Source organism: Rhincodon typus, chromosome 5, assembly GCF_021869965.1.
Source record: "Rhincodon typus isolate 14 chromosome 5, sRhiTyp1.1, whole genome shotgun sequence".
In the NCBI taxonomy this organism is placed as follows: domain Eukaryota; kingdom Metazoa; phylum Chordata; class Chondrichthyes; order Orectolobiformes; family Rhincodontidae; genus Rhincodon; species Rhincodon typus.
This window is the reverse complement of record NC_063336.1, coordinates 102,277,678-102,292,272: the sequence shown is the minus strand read 5'-3', so window position 1 is coordinate 102,292,272 and position 14,595 is coordinate 102,277,678. Positions and strand designations below refer to the sequence as shown.

At 38.6% G+C, this 14,595-nt stretch overlaps 1 protein-coding gene across 4 annotated transcripts in view; it reads right to left on the bottom strand.

Annotated features, from left to right (window-relative positions):
* LOC109936631 (lysophospholipid acyltransferase 2-like) overlaps positions 1–14,595 on the bottom strand; it is a 100,679-nt gene that overhangs the window by 36,208 nt on the left and 49,876 nt on the right. For 2 of the 4 annotated variants that reach the window (XM_048597368.1, XM_048597369.1), the window contains 2 exons: positions 9,709–9,786; positions 98–193 (listed from right to left, as the gene is read on the bottom strand). In XM_048597368.1, the coding sequence (XP_048453325.1) occupies positions 98–193; positions 9,709–9,786 (174 nt within the window). Of the gene's footprint in view, positions 1–97; positions 194–9,708; positions 9,787–9,994; positions 10,198–10,224; positions 10,384–14,595 lie in introns of those variants that run through there. The other 2 variants (XM_048597371.1, XM_048597370.1) reach the window with 2 other exon arrangements.

Genomic DNA, 14,595 nt, shown 5'->3' with positions numbered 1-14,595 from the left:
TAAACATTTAAGGTTACCAGGCTGGCTTAGATTTCAAATAATGAGTATTCCCAAAATCTCTAAAACCACATTAAATTATTAATTGCAATACACTTACCCAGTAAAATCAGCTGAATACTGTCCATAGTCAAAGAGATATACTCTGCTAACTTGGCACAAGGTGAGGTATCCAAAAGCAATGACAAAACAAAACCTAGAGAACGAAAACGACTCATCACTCAAGAGCCATTAGTTACTTGGCTACAACATGCTTAAGAAACAAACAAAACAATCTGAAACCTTATAATGTACTCATTTCCACACCCCTCCCCCCCAACAAAAAGGGGAACTATTTGCCATTAAATTGATTCCAGAGATGAGAAGCTTGTCTAATAAAAAAAAAAGTAGTGATTGAGCAGTTTAGGCCTATACCCTCTGGAGTTTACAAGAATGAGGGGAAATATAATAATTGAGGTATACAAAGATGTAAAAGGAGATGGACAAAATAGATGAGGAGAGGATGTTTCCTCATGTCAGGCAATCTAGAACAAGAGGTCAGTCTTAGGATAAGTCATAGCAGATTTGAGAGAGAGAAGAGGAGAAATTACTTCTATCAAAGGGTGGTGAATCTGTAGAACTCACTACACCAGAGTGTGATGGATGCTGGGACATTTAGTGAATTTAAGGAAAAAATAGACACAGTTATGGGTTATCGAGAGTAAACAGGGAAGTGGAATTGAGGTTAGGTTGAGGTCAATCATAACCATAGTGAATGGCAGAACAGACAAGGGACTGAATTGCCTACCTCTACTCCTCGTTCTTATTTTCAGTCAGAGTATTGTTCCAAACACATCAGCTACAGATAATTCTCAGATCATACTAATAAGATTTCTACGTTGTTCTTCATACCGCATTTCTTAATTCATTCTTTGTTGCTCTCTCCAAGATACTCAAACTTCAAGGAGGAATGAAACAGTGAGAATGTCTTAACACCTGTCTTAAATACACGAGTTTAAGTCTCAAATGACACAGTCATCAGTATGATTCAATATTTTACTGGCTTCAGTCAGATTAAATGGGAATCTACAAAGGTGGCAAGACAGAAACCACCTTGAGAGCGAACTATAGAGCAATTTCTTCGGTTAATGTTCAGTCTGTTTGAATTTGTTTAAAGTATCAAATAAAGTAGTAAGTTTGTACAGTGTTAACTTTTTTTCCCCTCTTTCAATGCAAAGACATTAGGGAAAGACAAATTAAGGTTTTGGTGCCATAACAAAAGCAAACAATTTGTCAATATGAATCTGCATGATTCGGTCAAATATTAAAAAGGAACTCAGGATATGTCCCAATTTATCTCAGCTAATTAGCCTGGAATAAGGTCAGATAACAGAGCCTCTTTATGCAACCCGTGTTTACACTCAAGAAAATCATTCAGTTGGCTTGAAATATTGTTTAGCGCCTTCTTTCAAAACAATTTGTTTGAAAAACATAATATCAAAATTCTTTCCACGAAGCAAAAAGATCAAAAATCTAGATGCATGATAGGTTACTCAACTTGCTACCAAGGCCTCATGCAAAACATTATCCAGCTGGTTGAACAGTGCCAGTGGATTCAGAGGCTTTCCAATGTCTCAACTTGTTGAATGTGAAGTTTATAACTTAACTACACAGATTAGGAGGTTCCACATATGGTTCCCATTCTGCATCATTATCCTCAGTGATACTTCAATTGGTTTTAGTGCCTGATGACCAAATGCAGTACTCAAAACTATTTACTAGCAAGTCTGTTCTTGAAAAGTAATTTTTGTGACTTCTGTTGAAAAGTCTGCATCTGCCTTAATAGTCAATTCATATTTGTGTGTTACTATTACAACTAATGTAGGAGTAATGTTTATTTGAATACAGTGGTAGAGCAACAATAGCACTCATGGAATTTGTTCAATGAACGAAGACTTCCAACTCTCTGCCAGGGTATTACCAACTCGAAAATTTGAGAAGTACAAATATATTAAAAATGAGAGATCTAGTGGTGGGGTTGGACATGAAGTGGTGTTTAGCAACAACAAAATGGACTCCATTTGTGCTGGAAATTTAATGAAATGTTCGAGTGAAAATGAGGATTGCTTTAAGAAGTGTCAGTGTTGAATTTAGGATGATGGGTCCTAGTTCAGGCTGTTTCTGTCACGTGAAGTCCAAGAATATAATCTGTTTAAAGTTCTCATATCAGAGCTATCACATTTTCGCAAAACCAGAGTCTAATGTCACAGACACATAATGTGTTTGCTTACTGCCTGTTACCAGTTTGTTTTATATGGAAAGTGCACCCTTAGAAGTGTCTGTTGAAATTATTTATTTGCTGTTAACAAACTTTTGAGAAACTAAAACAAAAATGATTGTTTATGTACATGCTTACCCCAAATTAAAATATGATGTTTGAAATGCTCCCTTGTACCTAAAGAGTACAGATGAAGGCTAATGCATTTTTACAGATGAGAATCTCAGTCTGGTTTATTGACTCTGGTCTCCTATGTGGCAGACCAGCCGTTTCTTAGATAGCTTTCAGTTGCTTTAAAAAGACAAAGCAAGAGTCCTATAAAGTGGAGGTTGTGGTCAAAATTCCAGGAGGTTGGTTTGCATGCAAACTTTAAACTGGAACAGGTTACACATTGTCTGCCTGATGTCTCAATTTGTTTCCAAGTCTCGTTCACAGGCTGGTTGAAGCCATATTTGCCAAGTTTTTCCAGCACCGTGCTTTTATTTCAAGTTTGCAGCATCCACACTGCTTGGCTTTTATCAAATTAGCATTTCAATGGCTGTAGTGGAATTAAATGTTAGCACCTAGAGGATTAGTAATCAGAGCAAAAAGGTAAATCTACCCATTTCATACTGTTGATAACAAGGTGTAGCGCTGGATGAACACAGCAGGTCAAGCAGCATCATAGGAGCAGCTTGGCCTGCTGTGTTCATCCAGCTCTACACCTTGTTATCTCAGATTTTCCAGCATCTGCAGTTCCTACTATCTGATACATTTCATTCTGTTACTATGTGACTCGTGCTTATGGCATTCTCCACCAACGGGATGTGGCCATCAAGTTATAAAGACATTCTTCCCACTACGCAATTGAGGTACATGAATTTCAGTGCAGTTTTGATGCCAGGTACATAGGCTGTATGTCTCAGTGACTGCAGATTGTGTCCCTTCAGATGACTTTACTAAACCAATTTTGCAAAAAACATCTCAACAGTGCAACATTAGATATGATTTTGTAATTGGACAGCAGTTAATAAACATCTCCGGGCGTGTTAAAATGTACACAAACTTCCAATTTAAAACAAGTCAGGTTACAAGGTGACTCACTTAAGCATGTTAGGAGCCACATTTATACACAGGGCTCCACCACCCAAAAACACAAATTCTCCAGCAACTGTTGTTTTTTTTAATTTAATGAAAATCTAGAGACTGGTCCTTGATGTATTCCCCATGAGAATGCCTCCACTTGCCAATCAATTGTCTTTTCTCATGCAGTACAAGTTATTGCTTCCTTTGAAATGTGGTATTCTTGTATCCATCTTGAGAAATTAAAGGTAGACCATAAACAAATATTCATAATAAACATATTAAATCCTAAAGCATATTTGATCACACTTCTTGATGTCCTGCTTCCTTGAAATACCCCATTTTATTCTAAATTTCTCCATCTTATTGCATCTGCTCAGATGGTGTAAACTTTCACACTAAAAATTCTGATGTCTGTTTTCCCCAAAAGATTTCTCTCATTATCACAGTTGACAGGGCGCTCCACTGTGTCTGACCCATTTTTACAGTTAATTTTAATCTGGTATTGATTTTGGCCAGTAGCTGTTTATTCATCTGTCATTCACACCTCTTCTGGACACCAGCTTTCCTCTAAATTTTCTTTTCAGCTGCAAAGGTCTGTATGAGGTAGTGACTTCTGGAACAAATCACTATGCAAAACCCTGACGCAGCTGCATGTAGTGCAGGGGAGATAGTACCAGACACACATTCATTCATTCCACTATTTCACTTAATTAACAGCTATTATATTTCTAAATTTTCCTAGTTCTGATGAAAAGTCATTGATCTGACCTTGACCTTGGTTTCTGACTCCTAAGTGGTACCCAATTAGTACGGTTAGCTTTTCTGAAACTGTATTGTGGTACCAGTGGAGAAGTCAGAGAGTCTGGTCACAAATGTGTAGTTGAAATTTTATACATTACTTTTCTTTACAAAACACATCTTTAGAAGGGACATAAGAATATTATAAAATGGCCCCTAGGAGCCACAGGACTTGTCTTATGGATTCAATGCAGGCAAGAGTACGCAGACTGTGCAATTTTAGAGACAAAACTACAAAAAAGGTAAATCAAAAAGATTCCAGACCTGTCTACTGAACTGTCAAAACCAGCAAAAACTCAAGCATCTATAGTGTTGAGCAACAGATAAGAGGGACATTACAAGAAATTTTAGCAAAACTGATTTTGCTTTGTGGAATGACGATTGATCAACATTGCTAGATAGACCACCTTCCCTTTATGTCATCACTGACAGTTTTACCTTAGATGTTCTTCCTCTGCCACTGGAAAGTCTCCCTTTATTTACTCAATGCAACTCTATAGAATCTTTCACCTTCTCTGTTCCATTGCCAATAGTCTCAACTTCTTTAATGTTTCACATCTCAAATAGTACATTCCTGATATCATACATCTTCATTGCATCCTCTTTGAAAGGCATTAGCAACCTAAATTAGGTGCAAAGTTTAATATCATCATCTGTGTGTTCATATCCTTTCATCAATTATTTCCCCATCACTGCCATCTTATCCAGTCCTAAAACCCTCCGAACATTCCAATTTGGCATTTTATGCCTTCTGCAGACTTCTGCGCCTTCAGAAGACTAGGTTCTGTACTCTAGTATGGTTAACACATTGTTGCTGAGGCACCTTCTCCTCTAATTATCAGCCTTTCCAATAGCCCTTTTCTTGGCTATATCTGTCCAATGACACTTCTAACGAAACCGGATTTTCTTCCCTATAGTGAAAAGATAAAAACTTGCTTTTTTTTAAAAAAAACTTTATTTGCTACAAAATTTCCTATAGACATTTTCCTTTCATCCATTCTGGATTATATTAAATGTTTTACAATCTATTGACATGCAACCTCTTGCAAGTTATTTGGTTTCCTTCCCATACCTTTAATTTTTGTCAGCTGTAAATTTTCACATGTTGCATATACCCAAATCCAGATTATGTGTTTATAAAAGCAATGGCTGTAACATTTGACCTCAGGCCCACCATCGCTTAAATCCTTCCAACATGCACCTGACTGTTTTCTATCATTTGACTAACATATTGATGATGCCACGTTCATTAGCACCATGGGTCTCGATTTAAAATTAACATACTTCAGCACTGATCCCTGCAAAACCCTAGTGATCACAGATCTCCAGTCTGAAAAACCCTTCCACCACTACTCTCTGTCTATGACAGAGTCAATCCTGTATCATCTCAGCGGCTCACCATGGATCTAATGGGACTTTACTTTTTGTATCAGTCTGCCACGAGTGACCTTGTCAAAGGCTTTGCTAAGGTCCATATGGACAACATTGACGGCAAAGCAGTAAATCATCTTTGTCACTCTCTCAAATCAGGTTTGAGAGACATGACCTTCCCCACACAAAGCCATGCTGCCTAGCGCTAATTCCAAATATGATTAAATCCTATCCACTAAAATCTTCTCCGATAATTCCCCAGCCATTGACACAAGCCTGTTATTTCCAAGATTAGACCTGGAACAAGAACAGAAGTTGCTGTAAAAGCTCAGCAGATCTGGCAGCATCTGTGAAGAGATATCAGTGTTAAATTTTTGGGTCTGGTGACCCTTCCTCAGAACTGATGGTAGCTGGGAAAATGATGGTTTATATGCAGAAGATAAGGTTGGGGGCGGGGGGTAAGGAATAAATGATAGGTGGGGTTAGAGCCTAAAAAGAGAGAGAGAGAAGAACAGTTGGGCAGACAAAGAAGTTGATAAACGATATAGCTGAGAGGGTGCTAACAATAGGTAGTGTATAATGATCAGGCTGTGTGATAACAAAACCTGGCATGTGAGAGGTAGAGGGCTAGGCCATTGGAAAGTTCAGGCTCCAAAATTATTGAATTCAAAATTGAGTCCAGAGGGCTGCAGATTCCAAGTGGGAAATGAGATGTTATTCTTCCAACTTGCACTGAGCTTCACTAGAACACTGCAGCAAGCATTATGCCTGTTGCCCTTCTCAAACAAAGAAACAACATTGGCTATTCTCTGGTCCTCTGTGGCTAAAAGAGGATGCAAAGACGTTGTACAAGGACCAGCAATTTCCTTACCGGCCTCCCTCAGCGTTCTGGGATAGATTCCATCTCATCTTGAGGATTAGTCGACCTGAAATGTTTTTCAATACCCAACACTTTTTTTTAAAAAAAGAAAAGCAATATTGACATGCCCATGAATATCACCTTACCCCTCCTGAGACACTCCACCTACCATGCCCTTTTCCTTTGTGAACGCCAATGCAAAGTATTCATTTAAAGGACCTCACCCACTTCCTCTGGCTCCATGCAAAAAATCCTTCCTGTGTGCTTAAGTGGACCTACCACTTCACTCCTTACACATGTATAAAACACCTTGGAATTTCCTTAATCCCATTTGCCAAAGACATTTTACAGCCCATATTAGCCCTCACAATTCCTTGTTTGAGTTCTTTCCTACTTTCTTTACATTCTAAGAGTTCTATCCATCTTTAGTTTCCCAAACCCTACATGTGCCTCCTTTTCCTTCGATTAAACTCTCAATTTCTCTTTCCATCCAAATTCTTATTTTCACAGGAACATGCCGTTCCTGAACTCTAAAATCAACTGATCTTTAAAAGATTTCCACGTGCCAGATGTGGATTTACCCTCAAACAGCCATCCCCCAACCCCTGTCTACATTCCTAGTTCCTGCCTAATATTGTGGTAGCTAGCCTTCCTCCAATGTAGAAATCATACTTAAACGTTTAGTCAATAGGCAAATTAATTATCTACTTTTAAGATTCTGCATATAACTATGAACAGAAAATAGGCACTGATGTAGGCCATTCAGCTCATCAAGACTGCTTTACCATTCTACATAATCATGGCTAATCCTCTTTTTCTACACCATACTCCCATTCTCTCCATACTCCTTGACACTTATAGCTTCTAGAAAAGTTTTTTTCTTAAATGTATTTGGTAACTTTGTCTCCACAGCCGTCGCTCTTGGGGAATTTCAGAAGTTCCCCATCATCTGACTTAAGAATTTTCTCCTCATCTCTGTCCAAAATTCAGTCCTGAGACTATGATCCCTTGCTCTGGATACTATTCCCTCCACCCCCAGACCACAGGAAACATCATCCCTGCATCCAAATTTATACATTTCAAATATTATTCCATCACTCTAAACTCCAATGAATACAGGCCCTGACAACCCAATCTCTCCTGATGTGGCAAACCTGCCATCCCAGGAATCAAAATTTCTCTACTTTCCTTCAATGAATCTAACAGTTCACAAAAAGTTTATGTTGCAGTTTCAAAAGCATTTATGAGAAACACATGCTTTAAAAGAAAACTGCTTTAACACTGATCTTTCCACACACTGCTGTTCAAAGAAACATATGCTGCTAGTGGACTTTGTCAATAATTGTATCTAGGGGTGGTGACTGCTATAACAGATTTTTTTCCCCCAAAAGTATTTCATTGAAGAAGCATGTTCACTGTCCAAACAGTGATTTGCAGTATGGTTCACAATAGAATGAAAATCAATCTACAGCCTGATTAATAAAGTTAAAAACAGAAACATGACAATCATTTAGTAACAAAAGCAGACAAAGAAGTTTAGCAGACAACAGGGAAATAGAGGATGGGATATTAAAAAGGAAGAATATGCGGTTAAAATTATATGAAAAGTACAAACCAATACATCATTCCCATTATTACAGCCACAAAAATACATACAGATTCACTAATGTCCTTTAGGGAAGGAAACTGCCAACCTTACCTGGTCTGGCCGACATGTGACTCCAGACCAAAGCAATGCAGTTGATGCTTAACTGCCCTCTGGGCAATTAAGGATGGGCAACAAATGCTTACCCAGTAAGCAGCACCCTCATGTGAATGAATTAAAGTTTTTTTTAAAAATTTGTTCAAATACTTTATGGAGTATGTAATGTCTAATGAATAGGGCTACATCGATATCTTTCCATCCCACACCTAACAGGGTTGGGTTCAGACAAAATGGAGTTGCCTGGATTTCTCTGGGTGTGGTGATGGCAGCCAGTTGTGAAAGTGGTTAGATTGTGCAAGGGAGCTTGCAAACTTAGTGCAACACTTCAGAGTTTCAAAGCTTGTGACATGAAAAGGTGTGATTGTATGACTGGTATGGCCAAAGATTACTTGATTTTTGACTGTGGGCTGAATTACAAAAAGGATAGTTTCACAGAAGAACTAAGAAAATGTACTGATAAAAAGAAAAGAAGAGGGGTGCGTGTCTGTGTCTTCTCCAGTAAAACACCCAAGTTAAAAGAAAGCCATTTATTTTCTGCATCTAGTTGTGTAAGCTGTTTTTTTCAAACCAATAAGTCAAAGATTTTATAAATTGTGTACAATGTCCCTCTGTATTGCCTGTGAAGCAAAAGTCCTGGAGTAAAAGATCAGAGAACTGCAGGACATTAAAAAAAAAGCAGCACACCTTCAAATCCTGAAGGAAGACAGGTGTCATTAAACTGTTGTTACCCCAATATCCTTTTCTGCCTCCATCTGTAATGCTAGTTTTATTTGTCTGCTTGTATCTGTCTGTGTGTGTAGGTGGGTTTCAGAAGGGGGTTACAGCTTTAACTGGTAGAGTTATATATATCCATAAATCATAAATGTTTACCTGTGATTAGTATTGGTAATAAATATAGTCAAATACAGAAACCTGTTCCAACTGGTACTATACCTGTGAGTCATGACACTTAACAGCAAACTTCTGCATTTTGATCGGAGCAATTTACACATACGTATTTCTAAGGCACCACACAGGCATAGCACAGTTGACCAAGGGCCAGGTGTTGCTGGTACAGATCACAGATTGTGGGTAGGGATTTTGTAATAACGAGAGATCTCAAAATTCCTCATTTGTTCTTTTTTGTAGCATACTGTCCACTTGGCTACCCAATCTCAAGTCAGCATGAATGTACATACCCAAGATTTTCAAAAAGATGCTCAGATATAACTGCCCAACTTTGTTAAAGGGCACATGCTCATGCCTACCAAATATTATTTGCATGGCAATGTTGAAGGTTTCCTGATCATTGATAGTACTCTGCAAACTAGAATCTGTGACTGTTGCGTCATTCGTATCATGCAGCATTTGAGGCCAGAAGAAAGGATCATTCACAAGGCTCAGACTCATTGTTTTCCAAGTGTCCCGACTGAAACGCTTAGTTGAACACGTGGAGACATTGCCAGGGTATCTCTCAAAATGAGCATCGTCAGTGACATGATCAGAAATCTATTGAATGAAAACTTCATGCCTATTTAGCTTTATCAACTTTTTAAAGTTGCTCACATTAAGGGATTTTTTTTTTTAAATGCAGCACTTACGGTAGTGTCACTTTAGAAATTCTGGATACAGTTAAATTAAAATGCAAAGAGAATAGCATCCATTGAAAATACTTACTTTTGCATATTCCCTGCACCAACAATGATCATGATGTAGTAAGAAATTCCACTCTGCACAACAAAATGCAAGGCATACCTAGAAGAAACATGTTTAATCTTAAGGTTAATGACGCTCTAAGTGAAATAGAGTCAGTCAGCACAAATTACAACTGCTGATACAATTATATATGAATTCTAGATACACCGCTTTCTTTTAAAAAGTATCATGAAAAAAAAGTATGCTAAACAAAGCATTCAGGCAACCTGTATGTTCAACTAGATGTGGCCCATGTCATCAAACATACCTCGTACAATGGATCCTGGGTGATACGGGAACTCCTCTAGCCATAATACAAATCATGCCTAAACAACGGACCTGGAATCAACTTGCTATGATCATGTTGGGTTAAATCGATCAGTTTGAGGAGAGATCATATGATGAACCAACTAACTGTTTTAAGAAACCATTTCTCTTCAGGCCAGAGAACACAAAATTAAATTAGGAAGGAGGACCCTAGGTGAGCACTCTCGTCACCTTTCTAGTTTGAGCCCTGCGTATTGTTCGACAAGCCATATCCACAGGCAACGTCTGAAAATCAAACTAGCAGCTGCTGACTCCAGGTGAACAAACTGAAATCCTTCAATATCTTTAAATCATCCTGATCCTGAATTCAGAAAGTCCATTGAGCCCTGTCTGAAAAAAAAAAAATCAAAAATGGTATCAATCTAATGAATCCACATACAACTAACTTTTATGGACTCTAACCATTTAATCTATCTTCCCATCTTATAAACTTACTTGGCTGTGCATGTTTGAACCGTTGAATGCACAAGTATGAGTTGGAGTATTTTTATTATTCTCATTTAGATGGGGGAGGCAGAGTGAGGAGATGGGGGATGGAAGAGGAGGCAGGTGAGGGAAGAGGATATGAGGGAGCAAGGGGGAGGCACAGTGAGGTGGTGGGGAGGGAAGGAGGAAATAGAGCAAGGAGGTGGGGGCAGTGGGTAGAGGGTTGGGGCATATGCAAGTGTATTCCTAGGCAGGGGAGGATGTTTGGTTGGGGTGGGGGGGTATGGGGGAAGAACAGACTCCCAGATCCCAGGTTCTGCCTCTCTCTCCAAGTTCCCAATTCCTTCCTTTCCCTTCCCACCCCACCTCCGAATCCACCTGCACCACCTTCCTCTACCAAGGGGTGACTCCCCCACCCCACCCCCAACATCCCTGTTCCAGAGTTTCTAATCCACAACCTGCACCTTTGCTTCACGTGTGCAATTTAAAGCAGCCCATAGCACATGTGTGCTGGGGTGAGCTAGTGCAGATATCCTTGTACACTGATTGCTGGAATTCCAGCAGTTAGGAAGGCAAAAGGGTATATAAGCCTTTGTTCAAGAGGGTTTGAGTGAGTACGGAGCAAGGAAGTACCCAAGGCATTGGTGAGATTACACCTTCAGTGCTTTGTACATTTTTGGTCTGCTTACCAAAAGGAAAAATATACTTGCCATAGTGTGAGTGCAGCAAAGGTTCACTAGATTCCTGTGAGGGCAGGTTTGTTATACAAGAGATGGAGTCAACTAGGCCTGTATTCACTGGAGTTTAGAAGAATTTGACAGCATCTCATTGAAAAGTATAATATTCTGACAAGACTGTACAGGAAAAAGGGATCATGGTATCAGGTTAGAAGCCCACTTCAGACTGAGATGAGGAGAGATTTCTTCAGAGGGTGGTGAACTTCTGAAATTCTTTCTCCAAGCCTTCCTGTTTAAAGCAAAGCCTCAATATATTTAGGAAATAGATTTCTAGAAGCTACAGGTGTCAAGGTGTATGGCGTTGAGTTAGAGGATCAGCCATGATTATGTTGAATGGCTGAGCAGGCCCGATGAGCCAAATTGCCCACACCTGCTTCTATTTTCTATCTTTCTGTTATCAATAGATTTAATAAAGGTTTGATAGGTTATAGTGTGCAATGACAAAACTAACGCCTTTGGTTTTAAGGGCAATTTTTAGATGAATCACTTCAAGATTCTATTAAAATAGATTTCACAGTCATCATGTATGTGACTTTTAGTGCTCCTTTCCAACACAATGCTGTGAGAAGACTAGAACATCTCAAATGATCACACTATTTAAGTCACTTTCTAATCCTGGCATTGCCTTTAGCTCACTCATTGCTAAAGTCCTGTGATGTGTTTTGAAAGTAATCTCTTCCAGTTATACTACTTAGTTAGTTGACAGCACTGAAAAAAGTCACATGAATGTGTGCTGCCCTCCAGGCTGGGTGGGGGGAAGAGCAGAGAATATTACAGTGCTGCAAATTATTCTATCTATTCTGTTTTCTTCATGTTTGCTCTTTGAATTCATTGTGGAAAAAGCACAATGATTCACTTTGTTAACATTAAATTCATTTCGATAGCATTAAATATTTAGAATATTTTTCCCCATTGCAAAACTGCTCTATAACAAATTTTATTTCATATGTAACATGAAATTGCAATGCAGATTTCACAAAAAAAACTTTAGAAGCCAGTATAAACTTGCATGTAATCACAACTGAAAAGTTGAAACAAGACAAACAAAAACAAAAAAATTCTATTCAAAATTTTTTTCCTGTTTTTTTTCCTGCATGGAGTGTGGCTTCCAGTGGTTCTTTGCCCTGTTCTTGGTTTGCTGGGCCCACATCTCACACCCAGAATCAATAAGTGCTGACTGGAATATGTTAAAGCTCTCCAGCATCTGCGTGAACAACTTGCTGCTTGAGAAATCTCAACTTCAAAAGGAGTTATCAGCTCAACTGCAAAAGGTATTAAAGTGTGAATAATATTTTCTGCATACTTCCCCACCCCTCCCCCAACCACTTCTGATCAAACTAATCAAAAAACCTCGAACAAATCAAAGATTGAAAATCAGTTTTCGTTCACGTAGATCTATATACTACATACTCTCACCCGAATCATTATTTAAAATTTAAGAAGTTTTTTTTCCACTTGAGCCTTTGAACAATTTAGCAAGCTATTCTATCAACATGTCAGAAAGCTTCACACAAGAGTAGCAAGTTTTAGGAACACTGTACACTGCCACTACACAACCTCCACCAATAAAACAAGCTGTCAGTGAGCTTAAAACAGCCAATTTAAAATCTAAGTGCAAGCATTGACTGCAGCTCCCAGAGCACCATAAATCACTCCTGCACCCTGTATTTTTTATATATTTTCATGAGAACTGTGTCGCAATTCTCAGAGAGCGACCTTGGCTCCAAGGGAGAGTCACCTATTGTTTCTCAACATGGACGCGATACAGTCTGAATTCTGAAAAGGAGGATAAAAGTCCAGAACAGAGATCTTTCCTGGCCTATTATTGCCCACCAAGACCATCAGAGGCATCTCAACACAAGTTCAAAGTCTTTCCACCTAGCAAAAAAAAAGTGTAGCCACTAGTCAGAAGCATCAAGACAGGCAAATGTCTTATTAAATATCAAAAAGTTACAATGGCTGCCGCCTGTGCCAGTCAGTCAATTGCAACAAATGTCAGTTCTATAGACTAACCCACTGACTCATGACCACACTCTATCCTTGAATGTTTAGTTCCTTTGGTGTCAATCCAACTTCCTTTTATAATCTGAAATCATCTTTGCTTCCAGTACCTTCACAGATCATTACCACTCACTAAAGAATTTCCTCCTTTCACATCGATCCAGCACTACTTCGACAAAATATTAAATCTGCGTTTCCCAACACCTTGTCTTATCAGTTAAATGAGATCAGCTCTTTTGTCTCATTATTTAATCCTGACTCTACCCCAATAAATTTGTCAAACACTCTTGCCATTTCTTAAAACCTCACTAAATTGTGTCTGATTGTGACTTTGATGTGCATTGCAAAACTTCTGTAATAATAAATTTCAACATTTTCCTGACTGTCAGATTAACTTTGTGTTCCCCGTTTTCATTATCCACTTAATAATAGTGCTTTACTGATAGCCATCTCCTGGGATTATTGTATAATCAAGAACACTTTGAGAAATCATAACTAGAGCACCTACTATATCTGTAGTTGCCTCCAAGAATGCAGTATGTCAGGTCCTTGGGATTTGTTGGCTTAGTCTCCAGTTTCTCTTATAATTGCCTTTGGTTTCTCGTTTTTATTAGGCCCTTGATTGCACCCTCTTTCTGATACATTATTATCCTCTGACAGTTCCACAAACTAGTTGTTCAACATTCCTGCCATTTTCTCATTATAGTTTCTCCTGTTCTACCTCCTAAAGCTCCAACATTTTCTTCTGCTATACTCCTGTTTATTTACTTGTAAAAATTCTTGCAATCTATTTTCATATTCATGATAAGCTTACTTTCCTAGGTCTTCTTATTCAGCTACCCTACTTATCAACTTTTTGATTGTGCTTTGCTGGTTTCTAAAACACTCCAAAATCCTCTGGCTTGCTACCAGAGCTCCCTCTAACCTGCATAGCTACACAGCCCCAAAGTTTCCTTAAAAGGTTCTATGCATTATCTTGCATATTAAAACCAGATCAAACACAAGAATCAAGAGCAAACGTGTGCCCTACCATACATCAGTTAGGTGACAAGCAGACCCACCCTTGACACACAAAATCATATGATGTGCCACTTCCTCTGCAGATCAGTTCAGTCTTCTGTGCAATGATTAATCTGCAGTAAATTGGTGAAAGTCAGAAAGAAGCAGTCATGTACTTTATTGGGTCTGAGAATCAAAAGAAAAAAAATTCCTAGCCCTGCTGGAATCATACAACAGGGATAATGAATAAAAACAGAGCCAAGCTGAATTATGACTCTCAACATCTGATTCACATCAAATACTGTCTAGCTTAACATGCAAAAGACAATTTTTTGATGCAAAATACCCACGAGGCTAAAGAACACCCTGCTTGACATTT